General features: G+C 57.4%; 4 protein-coding genes across 4 annotated transcripts; 1 reads left to right on the top strand and 3 right to left on the bottom strand.

The window, feature by feature from the left end:
* Positions 1–341: 341 nt before the first annotated feature.
* Positions 342–4,001, bottom strand: K437DRAFT_131519 (putative CCC2-P-type ATPase). The gene is made up of 2 exons (XM_013387438.1): positions 3,570–4,001; positions 342–3,489 (listed from the first exon to the last, which is right to left on the bottom strand). Exons 1-2 carry the CDS (start codon positions 3,822–3,824, stop codon positions 517–519), a joined length of 3,228 nt encoding a protein of 1,075 aa, XP_013242892.1. The 5' UTR covers positions 3,825–4,001; the 3' UTR covers positions 342–516.
* A 647-nt stretch (positions 4,002–4,648) lies between these two features.
* On the top strand, positions 4,649–6,726 carry K437DRAFT_256961 (kynureninase). The gene is made up of 3 exons (XM_013387437.1): positions 4,649–5,215; positions 5,298–5,734; positions 5,800–6,726. The coding sequence occupies exons 1-3, from the start codon at positions 4,741–4,743 to the stop codon at positions 6,628–6,630; spliced, it is 1,743 nt and encodes a 580-aa protein (XP_013242891.1). The 5' UTR covers positions 4,649–4,740; the 3' UTR covers positions 6,631–6,726.
* Positions 6,696–9,264, bottom strand: K437DRAFT_256960 (uncharacterized protein). The gene is made up of 7 exons (XM_013387436.1): positions 8,838–9,264; positions 8,686–8,765; positions 8,490–8,613; positions 8,060–8,426; positions 7,817–7,987; positions 7,062–7,742; positions 6,696–6,987 (listed from the first exon to the last, which is right to left on the bottom strand). The coding sequence occupies exons 1-7, from the start codon at positions 9,101–9,103 to the stop codon at positions 6,874–6,876; spliced, it is 1,803 nt and encodes a 600-aa protein (XP_013242890.1). The 5' UTR covers positions 9,104–9,264; the 3' UTR covers positions 6,696–6,873.
* Positions 9,265–9,313: 49 nt separating this feature from the next.
* K437DRAFT_256958 (uncharacterized protein) lies at positions 9,314–10,629 on the bottom strand. Its single transcript, XM_013387435.1, has 3 exons — positions 9,916–10,629; positions 9,807–9,836; positions 9,314–9,713 (listed from the first exon to the last, which is right to left on the bottom strand). The coding sequence occupies exons 1-3, from the start codon at positions 10,198–10,200 to the stop codon at positions 9,531–9,533; spliced, it is 498 nt and encodes a 165-aa protein (XP_013242889.1). The 5' UTR covers positions 10,201–10,629; the 3' UTR covers positions 9,314–9,530.
* Between the last annotated feature and the right edge of the window lie 206 nt (positions 10,630–10,835).

Raw genomic sequence — 10,835 nt, 5'->3', positions numbered from 1 at the left:
GTACATCATTTGTCTGAAAGCGCTGTATCGCCATAGCCTCGACGCGCAACCAGAAAGGGGGGGGCAAAAGGGTTTTCACAAGGTAGGAACGCAGGAGCGTGGGAGAGCAGAAACTCCAGGCTAGGCTAGGCCTGGCCAGGATCCGATCACCGTATACATTGCACATTGCCCCTCGGAATGGACCGTCAGTGTCCCGCCCTTTTCGCTCCGCTAGGTACACTTGGTAGCTTGTTCCTAATCAACATCAGTCCACCGTAATAGGAAAAGGTAAAGAATCTCGTGCATCTGCAAGTCATACCATAGTCCTGTGGCAGGGCGCTCTAGAGTCCGGCCGATCCAGTCCACCCGTCGAAACAGTGGGTTACGTTGGATACAGAAAGGCAAACAGGCAAACACGGTGCAGGCGACTGTAGGCAGCCGACAGACGCCGGACGCATGCCATCGGCGCGGCTTGCATGCGCGGCGGGAACGCGTTGTGGCTGCAAATGTAAAACAGAGACAACGCCGGCCATCATATCATGCCATCTCGACGGGCACGGGCGCATAGCCGTTCTGCCGCGGCGTGCGTCTCGCCCCGCTGCCAGCGCTGCGGCGCACCCAGTCTGAAAGTGCTGCAAAACTAAGGCTCGGCCGTGCGCCTGCGGCATGAGCATGCGCACCCGAGCCGCTGCCGGTGCCGCACAGGCTGCTCGGCCGCGTCCACCAGCGCAGGGTCAAGCTGGAGGCGACGACGCTGACAGAGCTGAACGCCATTGCCGCACCGGCCATCATCGGTTGCAGGTGCCAGCCCCAGGGGAGGAAGACGCCCATGGCGAGCGGGATGCCGACCAGGTTGTATACCGTCGCCCAGACAAAGTTGAGCTTGATCTGGCGCATGATGCGCTTGCTCAACGCGATCGCCGCCGCCACGTCCAGCAGGTCACTGCGCATCAGCACAATGTCCGCCGCCTCCATCGCAATGTCCGCGCCCGAGCATAGCGCGATGCCCACATCCGCCGCCGCCAGAGCCGGCGAGTCGTTGATCCCGTCGCCGACGACGGCCAGACGCGGCCTATTGTGACTAGCGGTCACAGCTTTGCTGCTGGCCCTCGTGCCACCCTCCAGGTCCAGCGGGCGACCATGCGCACCCTGTAGTCGCGCCTGCAACTGCAGCACGATACTGCGCTTGCCACTCGGGCTCATGCCCGCATACACATCCTCCGCGTCCATGCCAAGCTCGGCGGCGATCGCATTCGCCGTCGTGCGCGCGTCGCCCGTCAGCATGCCGCAGCGGATCCCCAGCGCGCGTAGCGCCTCGATGCACTGCTTTGCCTCTGGCTTCAGCTCGTCTGCCAGCGCCAGCGCGCATGCCACTTGCGCGTCGACGCTGACAAAGATCACCGTGCGGCCTTGCGCCTCTTGCGCCGCTTTAAAGTTCACGAGGGACGCATTCAGCCCGCTCGCTTGCTTCTCCTCGCTATCGTCGACACTGACGTTAGCTGCTTCCGAAACGTAGTCTGCACGGCCGACTTTGATCGCATACGAGCGCGAGCCTGCCTTCACAACGCTGACAAGGCCGGCGCCGGGGGCAACTTGGAAGCTCTCTACGCTGACATCTTCGGGTAGCCTGTTGAGACCGAGCTTGGAGAGTGCAAACGCGGCAATCGCGTGGCCGAGCGGGTGCTCGGAGCGTGTCTCGGCGGCCGCGACCATGCGAAGGGTTTGCGCACGCAACGCACCGGCCGCGCCGGTGCGCGTCTCAAGCTGGCCGAGCGTCGTGTCAAGGGCGTCTTGCTCGCCACTGCTGCTGCCGCCATCTACCCAACGAATGCCGACGACAGAGAGTTTTCCAACGGTAAGCGTACCGGTCTTGTCAAAGAGGACGTGGCGGATGGCGTTGCTCGCTTCGAGCGGGCCGCCGCCCTTGATGAGGATACCGTTCTGTGCACCGACACCGGTGCCGACCATGACGGCTGTCGGTGTGCTGAGCCCAAGCGCACAGGGGCACGCAACGACGATGACGCTTATGCAGAGCTTGAGGCAGACCATGAGCTTTGAGCTGCCGTGCTCCTGGAACGGCGCAGGGAGCAGGCGAGGTGCGAGCACGTGCGCGATTACCATCCACACGACGAACGTCAGCAGGCCGAGCGCGATGACTGTCGGCACGAACACACCCGCGACGCGGTCGGCAAATGCCTGGATGGGTGCCTTGGACGTCTGGGCTTCTTCGACGAGCTTGACGATTTGCGCCAAGGACGTCTCCTTGCCGGCGCGCAGAACTTTAACATCGAGCGTGCCAACGCCGTTGACGGTGCCGCCGATAGCCATGCTGCCGGGCGCCTTGGAAACAGGCATGCTCTCGCCAGTGACCATACTCTCGTCGACGTCGCTCTGGCCACGCAGCACGACACCGTCGGCAGCGATCTTTTCGCCGGGCACAATTTTGACAATGTCGCCCTTTTGCAGCAGCTCAGCGGGAATTTGCTTCTCAACCTTGCACGACGCCTCGCCGTCCGTGTAGATCGTCGCTGTGCTGGGCGTCAGGCCGATCAGCTTGGACAGCGCCTCGGACGTTTTCCCCTTTGCCCTGTTCTCGACGTAGCGCCCGAGTGAGACGAAAGTGATGAGCATCGTGCAAGTGTCGAAGAATGTTACTGGTTTCATGCACATGGCCTGTGTCGATGCTGCCATTGGAGCATCAGCAGCAGTTGCTCCTGCTGCAGCAGAAGTAGCACCGGCCTCATGGATGGTGGCCGTGCATTCTCCAAAGACGCTGGCGAGCATGGAGAAGACGCTAAACGTGAACGCAGCAGAAGTGCCCAGGGCAACGAGGACGTCCATTGTCGCGCTGCCATGCGAAATCGCCTTCAAGCTGCTCTTGTAAAATCGCCTCCCTAGTCCAAATTGCACGGGAATCGTCAAGGCCAGGCAGAGAATGTCCTGCAAAAAGAGTCCGCGGACGGGCTGGTAATGCAATACGGCCCTCGCGGTAGTGGACATGCGCGGTAGTACCATGCTGACCAGAAAGACAGGCAGGGCAAACACAAATGCGATGAGGAATGTATGTCGCCACTCGACGATCTCCTTGACGCGCCCCAGGCTCTTCAGCTGCGTCATGTCGCTGTCGTCGGCGATCGTCGCATCGAAGCCAAGCTCCTCTATTCGCTCGACGAGCTGCCTCGGACCAGGGATAACGGAGAGGTCGAAGCGGATGCGCGCTTTCTCTGTTGAGAGGTTGACGGAGCATTCCAGGACGCCAAGCTCGGCGCCCAGCTCGCGCTCGATAGTCGAGGAGCAGGAGGCGCACGTCATGCCGTAGATGCGTAGATGCACCTCGTCCTCTTTCACTTCTTCAAACACGGACGCCTCGAAGCCGATGTCCTCGATCTCGGATGCGATCTTTAATGCCGTCCATTGTGCCGGAGAGTACGTTACCACGGCCTTCTCAGCGAGCAGGGCAACCGTGGCGGAATGGATGCCCGGTTGTTCGCGCAGCATGCGTTCAATGGCCTGCAGAGTGAGCCAGGCGAAGGTCAGCAAAGCGATCGCGAGCCACCCCTCTGCCACCAGCATGTACGAGTGCGACGCACTTCTACACAAGCGCCACACGTCATGCCGCCAATCTGGAAAGTGGCCGACTCGACCTGGCCATCTTGGGGTGTCTCTCCATTCGCCGCGTCGCTCGCGTTTGCGCTTGAGCCAGCTTCTGCCGACGGTGGCTGGAGATACGGTATTTGCGGATGGTTCAAAGTGCTGGTCTCACCATCATCGAGTGCATTGCCTTCATTGCCTATTGCAAACGAGGGCCGCATAGGAGGCGGCGAGGAAAGAGCGATGGGCGCCATGTTTGCTTGTGTGCTAGTCTATCTCTAAGCTCCCAGCTTTGGTATTGAAGAGGAATATGAAGGCTGCAGGCTGCTCGATTGCCGCAAAGGGAGCTTTCTGGTTTCTGCTCCAGCCACAAAACGTGTGCACAGAGGAAAGAGCAGAAGCTCTGGGCCCACTGTTCGTGGCGAGGTAAACGCAGGCAACCGAAATTGGTCGCACAACGATTGCTCGCCGGGTTCGCCAGCAGGCAAGGTTCGGATGGACGCACAGGGGACGAGCGGCAAGCGATGCTCACACGTCGTTGCACCAGCTTGGTCTGCGGCGTGGCAGGAATAGATGGTTGTATATAGCGCAGCCGCGACCAAGCTGAGATGTCGATCACGACGGGGGAGCAGATTGTGACTTTGATCAAGACCCCAATGCAAACCTTGGTCGTCTCTCGTCATGCATGTGGTGGAGTCAGTCTCGCACCACTCAACTTTCGGCTCCTCTTTCTCGTCCTTTGGCCGCAAAAAAGGAGCAACCAGGTACAAGACCCGCCCTCTCGGCCGAGAGAGCCCAACCCCACGCTCGTCTCAAACATTCCGCTGGCATTTCATCCTCATTCGCTCCTCGGGTTTGGTGATCCGGCTGGGCCGCCCGGGCGGAACGCGTTCGGCGCGAAGCCAGAGTGATAGGTGGCGGCGAAAAGGATAGTCAGGTGATAGCAGCCTGGCTTTTCTTCCGGGTTATGCGTGTACCTCGCTCGAATCTTACACGTGCGTCTAGGCAGACGATTGCGAACGAGGTTTATATAAAGGTCGAACCATCGCACAATGCGATTGAGACTTGTCGCCCATATCTAGGACAACGTCAACTGCCCACGCTTCTGTACAGTGCTCATTCTATTATATTCGCTCTCGCACCGCTCCTCGCGTTCTCAAGGACAACACAATGACACCTGCCACTTCCTCTCCGTTGCAAACGGTTACCGCTGAATGGTACGCGAAGCCTCACTCGAGCTTTTCCAAAGATGCCTTTCTCTCTTCTCTTCAGCAACAGCAGGTCTCCGGCCTCGCCTCTACCCTGGACCGCAAACTCGCCAAGCTGCTGGACGAGCAAGATTCACTCGCTGTGCTCCGTCAAGAATATCATCTCCCCACGATGCAGGATATTGGCGTGGCAGCGACGTCGGCTTCCTCTTCTCAACAGAGGGAAACCTCTCCCGTTCCGACTAGTCTCGATCAATCTGCTTTGTATCTGTGCGGCAACTCGCTGGGCCCGCTTCCCAAACGCAGCAAGCAGCTGCTCTATGAGGAGATCGACGTATGGGGTTCGCGTGGCGTACTGGGCCATTTCGACCACCCCCTGGGCCGACCGTGGGCAAAGCAGGAAGAAAAAGTGAAGACATTGATGAGTGATCTTGTTGGTGAGATGCATCTGAGAGCATTTATTCGAAGCGTCTAGTAAGGAAAAATGCTAAGCGCGATATCCACTCGTGCACACTTCAGGCGCCAAGCCGGTTGAAGTCGCCGTGATGGGAACCTTGACGCAAAACATTCACAACATCATTTCGACTTTCTACCGTCCTCACACACATCACCAAGGCGTTCAGCAGCTCTTGAACTCTCAAGAACAAAATTCTGCTGCTCCTCAGCAGGCACCGCGACGCCACAAGATCGTATACGAGAAGAAAGCGTTTCCCTCTGACGTCTATGCACTAGACTCGATCGTCCGCCTTTCGGGCTTCGATCCCGCTACTTCACTTGTACCACTTGCACCACGGGAGCAAGAGGGAGAGTTGACGTTGCGCACAGAAGATGTGCTACGGGAAGTCGAGCGCCTCGGTCAGGAGGGCGAGACGGCCATAATCATGCTCGCTGGTATCCAGTACTACACTGGGCAATGGTTCGAGATGAAGAAGATCACTGAAAAGGCAAAGCAATATGTGGGTGATCTGTCTCCACTTGCTCTTAGCGAGGGATTACACTGAAACATCTCTGCATTCCGCAGGATATAATCGTCGGGTGGGACCTCGCGCACGCCTTTGCCAACGTCCCCCTCGCCCTACATGATTGGGGGGTCGACTTTGCCATCTGGTGCACGTACAAGTATGGCTCCTCCGGTCCCGGCGGCATCGCTGGCCTGTTCGTGCACGAGCGCTGGCACAGCTTATCGTACGAGCAGCTCTCACGCCCGGCAGGCTGGTACGGCCATGAGCGTAGTACGCGCTTCGCCATGCCGCCCGTGTTCAAGCCGGAGCATGGCGCAGCGGGCTGGATTGTGAGCAACCCCTCTGCGCTCGATATCGTCGCGCTGCAAGGGAGCCTTGAGACGCTCGGCAAGGCACCTGCATTGGCAGGCATGCAACCATCGACTGCAGCAGGCTCAAATCAGCAAACTTCAGTAGGCGAGGGGAAGATCATGCCCATCCTGCGCAATCGCAGCTTGCGCCTCACAGCATACCTCGAGCACTTGTTGCTCTCCGAAGAATTCCTGCCCAAAAGCCTCGGCGTGTCCATCGTCACACCTGCGGATCCGCATCAGCGCGGCAGCCAGCTCTGCATCCGCATCCCGGACCCTGCGTCCCCTGCGTCGTGCAATCGCGCTAATGGCAGTAGCACCGACACGAGCGTCAACGGCGATGTGCCGCCTCCGATAGACGGGCGCACGCTCGTCGCAAGGGCGCACAAGAAGGCCGAGAAGGAGTACGGCCTCGTGGCGGATATCCGTAACCCCGACATGCTGCGGATGGCGCCGCTTGCGCAATACAGCAGCTTTGAGGACGTGTGGCGTGCTGCAAACGCTATCAGCCATGCGATTAAGGCTGAACTGCAAGCTTAGAAAACAAAATGTGTTTCCTTCCATCTAGAGTCACGGGTTACGGCTGATTGTAGCAAAGCAATAGAATCACAGTAACTGAGTGCATTGTATGCTTGCATTAGATTTTAACCGAACGCGTGTAGCTACCGAAAGCATGATCCGACTCGCCGAGTATTATGTCCTACAGACATTCAACGGAGACGAGTGCCCCGGGGGCCAGTGGAGGGAGGGACTGTATGAGCCAGGATGACGCGGCTCTAGAGGCTACGTACGAACGGCGAACAACGCTTCAGGCCGGAAGAATGCGCCCGAACCATTGTCCCACCGCTGCAGCTGGCATCCTTTCTTACGCACGCGGTCATAATTGCTTCGGTCAATCTGTGGGGGGTGTAGGTGCGATAATGTCAGCAATGGTTCGAAAGAAAGTTCTTTGTGATCTGTCAATCCCTCACCATCCAAACGTGATGCCTGAACCCGATTTGCCGCAAGGTAGTCGGACTAGCGTCAGCCATGTTTTGCAGGTCCGCCTCCGTCAAGAGCATGTCGCTATTTGCCGAGCTGAGCACGTGCAGATCCTTGAGCCTTCCAAGCCTTCGCAAAGCAGCACACAAGCGCATTGCCCTGGCATCGTGCTCGTACAAATGCACGACGAGGTCGACGAGCTGGCCATCGTTCTCGTTGCTGCACGCATCACAGATGAATGAGAGCTGGTCCAGCGACATGCCGATGCCATGCAAGCGCAGCATGCGCAATTGCTTGCCACGGGTGATCATAAGACGCTGCAGGAAAGCGGTGCTGAGCGCGGGACCGGACATGGGTATGCCATGAGAATAACACCCGTCTGCACGGTGATGCGTGGTCGACGTATGCTGGTAACCATCAGGGCGAGCGCCTGAAACAGATCCGTTATTCCCAGCTTCATCGTCGCTCTCTGGCTCTTCATCGGCACCTGTTATGGCTTTGCTTCCACCAGGAGCGTAGAATGTGAAGGACTGAAGTTGTTCCAGTTGCGAGACAAGATCGGACAAGGAGGCTAGGAAGCTCGCAGCTGGGATTCTCGCTTTTGGATACGTCAAAGACAAGACTCGAAGGCGTCCCAAGCTAGGTGAAATTAAGTGCAGATCGTCTGGTAGCTTTCATAAGCGAGGAAAGGATTTCAATCAGTTTCTGTTAAACCCTCCCACAAGGCTTGCAGAGGTAATCTTACTAGTGACAGGCTCTCGAGAGCGAGCTCTTCCAAGAGGCCGCGGGCCGCCTGCAAAACCGGAAGCACGCCTCGAATGCTCACTGCCTTGCAGCCGACGATGGAAAGGTGGGTGAGATTCGGAAGGTGCAATGCAGCGGCCTGCAATACGGCGTCTGTGACGTGGGACGAATGCTAATTTATGATGGTAAACGGACCGTTCAGGAAAGCGACGGTGGGAATGCAGCCATGTGTGGAGGCACCCACATAGCTTAAAATGTTCAATCCTCGAAGCTTTCCGCCTAACTGTTCAGCAACATCAGGGAGCTTCGAAGCCATCTTTTTGTCCGGCAAGTTGACCGAGAATCGCTCGATACAGCGCTCGCCTGCATTTGGCTCCGCCTCCGTGGGTCGATTTTGCGCTGAATCCCCTACAGTATCGTACGGTGAGGCTTCCTTGCGGAAGCGCCCCGAACGCGGAGGGTCTTCAATGGCTCGGCAGCAGCTTTGTGGTGGAGGACGCTTGAGTGATTTTACGAGGAGTGCAGGGTCGAAGGTGCGGGTATCCCCGGTGATCTGGAGCTTTTGGAGGCTGTGAAGATGTGGGAATAGCTCGACTATTACACGGTCGCTCCTGTATGCGGAAAACATAGCAAAATCAGGATTGGTCGCATACAATAGTTGTACAAGAACGCACAATGAGCCTGTGCGCGTCCACACTAGCTCGCGGAGGTTCTTGGCGTTTCGGAGAGCAATGACTATGTCTATTTCGATCTGCTCCAACGCTTCGGCAAGGAGGCCAAGGGGGAAAGCTCGGATTTCTGGAATGTATACAGTCAGCCATGTTTGCACGAAGCAACGGATGCTCTGTGGAAGCACTCCGATCGGCTCACCAACGATTCGTGCATGGGCTGCATTCTTAGGATGTGCGGCAAGTGATCGAAAGACTTTGATCAGAATGTTTGAATTTCGCCTAAAGGCGCACAAAGGCCCGACGATATCAGCGAGCAACGACTATTTCCCATCGGCGAATGCATTACCTCACAGAACGATTCTCTCGTATAACAGCACCTGAGCATAGACTTGCCAGACACTGTTGACCCTGGCACAGGAAGCAAGGTCTCTGATCCGCCACGAGAGGTGCTGCAGAATTTGTGGTAGAAGCTCAATCGGCAGCGTCGCAAATGAGAGAGTAACGGCTTCTGCGGCCAGTTCCTCTTCGTACGCAGCAGTCACCGTCAGTCCGCCGTTCGGCGATCCCGTTTCCTGGCAGCGGCTGTCGGGCACATCGGCTTGTCGTCTTCGCTCCATCACCCAGGCTTACGTCTGCAGCCCAGAGGACCCTGAAACGGTGTTGTAATCGAGGTTATGGCGAGACATGAAATGAGACTTTCACTTGTGAGATGGTGGCGGCCATGATCTGTGAAGCATCGGTGAACATAGCGACTTCGATTCTCGTCGTGAGCATCGTCAGTACCTGGCATCAGTGGCGAACTTGTAATATGCGAATCACGGCGTGGTGTCTGTACTCGTATTTTCAGAGACGTTTTAAGCATACAGCCAAAGTAGGGTTATTAAGAATCATCCACATGCCGGCACACAAACTATCTCTTCCTCGAAACAGTTCATGGCGTCTCGCCTGTAGTCTTTGCCTCCTTTCTTTCTGGATCCATGGTACTGTCAGCTGCTCCGAAGTCCGTTCTCTGTTATATATATATATATATAAGTAAACTTTCTTTCATCTAAATCCTGGCCTTAATGCCAGCGAAATGCGCAAAACTGGCATTCTTAACGACGGAGACGACGTTCCGGTCTTCGACTGTCGGCGGCACGGTATCTCTCCGTCGAACTTGTTGCCAGCGGCGTTCTCTACGATGGCTTGTACGAACCGACGGAGCTTCTTGCTGCTTCGCATTTTCGACTGTAGAAAATAAGAGGTTGGAAAGGGAGAGGGGGAAGCCCCAGGGCCATGTTGAACATTTCAATATGGATGCCGCGCGAATGCGCGACTCACAAGCTTGGTGGTGATGACGAGTCCGCTGAGCTGCGCGATGGGACCGAGCTCCTTAAGCACCTGCTCTTTGATATCCCTCTGACCTCTCTAATCTCAGGGTCCTGCTCACTCGACGCGGTCTTCCTGTTGTCCTTGGGCACGACATCGCTCGACGCGACGACGAGAGTGAAGGGGCACTGGCCCTCTTAACTGGCGCGCCGACGATGAGCGGCTTGAGGTTGAGCGAGCCCATTGGATGGATAACGCACGAGACGGATATGATAAGCTTGCAGCGGGAGTCCTGGTTGTGCTTGGCGAGTTCCTTGCTGGTGAAGGCGTCAAAGATGACCGAGTGCACGGCGCCGATGCGTGCGCAGAAGCGCATCGCGAGCGCCGTCTCGGGAATCATGGGCATGTAGATGATGCACAAATCACCCCTGCCAACGCTGCGGGCGCGGAGAACGCCAGATTGCCCCTATTCGTACTCGAACGCCTGGAAATACATAATTGCGCCCTACCATTGCGACTAGGACGCCAGCGGGGTCGCGTGGTGGAACGCTTTGTGCCCCACCGCCGCCGCTTTGTCCAGTGCCAGGTGCGGCGTGCCCGGAAGCGGTATCAGCGTCAGAGCCGGTGCAAGGGGCGTGCGCGGTGGGTAGACATGTCGGTCGAGTACGTTGAAGCACGTGGGCAGCTGGCCGTCGAAGGCAGGTGGTACGCCCTGGTGTGGTGCCGCTGCTTCAGCCTAATATTCATATTTCGGCGCGCCAGACCGCCAATGGTGTAGCATGCTGCTGTTGCTCCAGTTCTTCAGGCCCGTGGTATGGACGGAATGGTAGCCGGTATGTAGCAGCGTGCGATGTCCGACGTTCTGAATCATGGTGGCCCTCCCGGTTGGTGCGTTTGTATGTGGGGAGGGGTGTGTGTGCGCTCCCCCGCCATATCCGAGATTGTATGGCATCTGCATTCTATCCTCACCTGGCAGGATAGCCATTACATAAGCAATACCCGTGGAAGGTGAGCGGAGGTCGTGGAACTTTACTACATTTC

The sequence above is a fragment of the Tilletiaria anomala genome (genome assembly GCF_000711695.1).
Source record: "Tilletiaria anomala UBC 951 chromosome Unknown K437scaffold_49, whole genome shotgun sequence".
In the NCBI taxonomy this organism is placed as follows: Eukaryota; Fungi; Basidiomycota; class Exobasidiomycetes; order Georgefischeriales; family Tilletiariaceae; genus Tilletiaria; species Tilletiaria anomala.
This window is presented reverse-complemented; position numbering and strand designations above follow the sequence as displayed.

Excerpts from the sequence above, each read along its gene's own strand:
- K437DRAFT_131519 (XM_013387438.1), bottom strand. The coding sequence starts at position 3,824 with ATGGCGCCCATCGCTCTTTCCTCGCCGCCTCCTATGCGGCCCTCGTTT. Across the intron at positions 3,490-3,569 it reads CGTGTGGCGCTTGTGTAGAA|GCCATTGAACGCATGCTGCG; the intron begins GTGCGTCGCACT and ends CTCACTCTGCAG.
- K437DRAFT_256961 (XM_013387437.1), top strand. The coding sequence starts at position 4,741 with ATGACACCTGCCACTTCCTCTCCGTTGCAAACGGTTACCGCTGAATGG. Across the intron at positions 5,216-5,297 it reads ATTGATGAGTGATCTTGTTG|GCGCCAAGCCGGTTGAAGTC; the intron begins GTGAGATGCATC and ends TGCACACTTCAG. Across the intron at positions 5,735-5,799 it reads CTGAAAAGGCAAAGCAATAT|GATATAATCGTCGGGTGGGA; the intron begins GTGGGTGATCTG and ends TGCATTCCGCAG.
- K437DRAFT_256960 (XM_013387436.1), bottom strand. The coding sequence starts at position 9,103 with ATGGAGCGAAGACGACAAGCCGATGTGCCCGACAGCCGCTGCCAGGAA. Across the intron at positions 8,427-8,489 it reads TGGACGCGCACAGGCTCATT|GAGCGACCGTGTAATAGTCG; the intron begins GTGCGTTCTTGT and ends TTCCGCATACAG. Across the intron at positions 7,743-7,816 it reads CTCTCGAGAGCCTGTCACTA|CTACCAGACGATCTGCACTT; the intron begins GTAAGATTACCT and ends CGCTTATGAAAG.
- K437DRAFT_256958 (XM_013387435.1), bottom strand. The coding sequence starts at position 10,200 with ATGCCCATGATTCCCGAGACGGCGCTCGCGATGCGCTTCTGCGCACGC. Across the intron at positions 9,837-9,915 it reads CAACAGGAAGACCGCGTCGA|CTCAGCGGACTCGTCATCAC; the intron begins GTGAGCAGGACC and ends CCCATCGCGCAG. Across the intron at positions 9,714-9,806 it reads TCGTCATCACCACCAAGCTT|TCGAAAATGCGAAGCAGCAA; the intron begins GTGAGTCGCGCA and ends TATTTTCTACAG.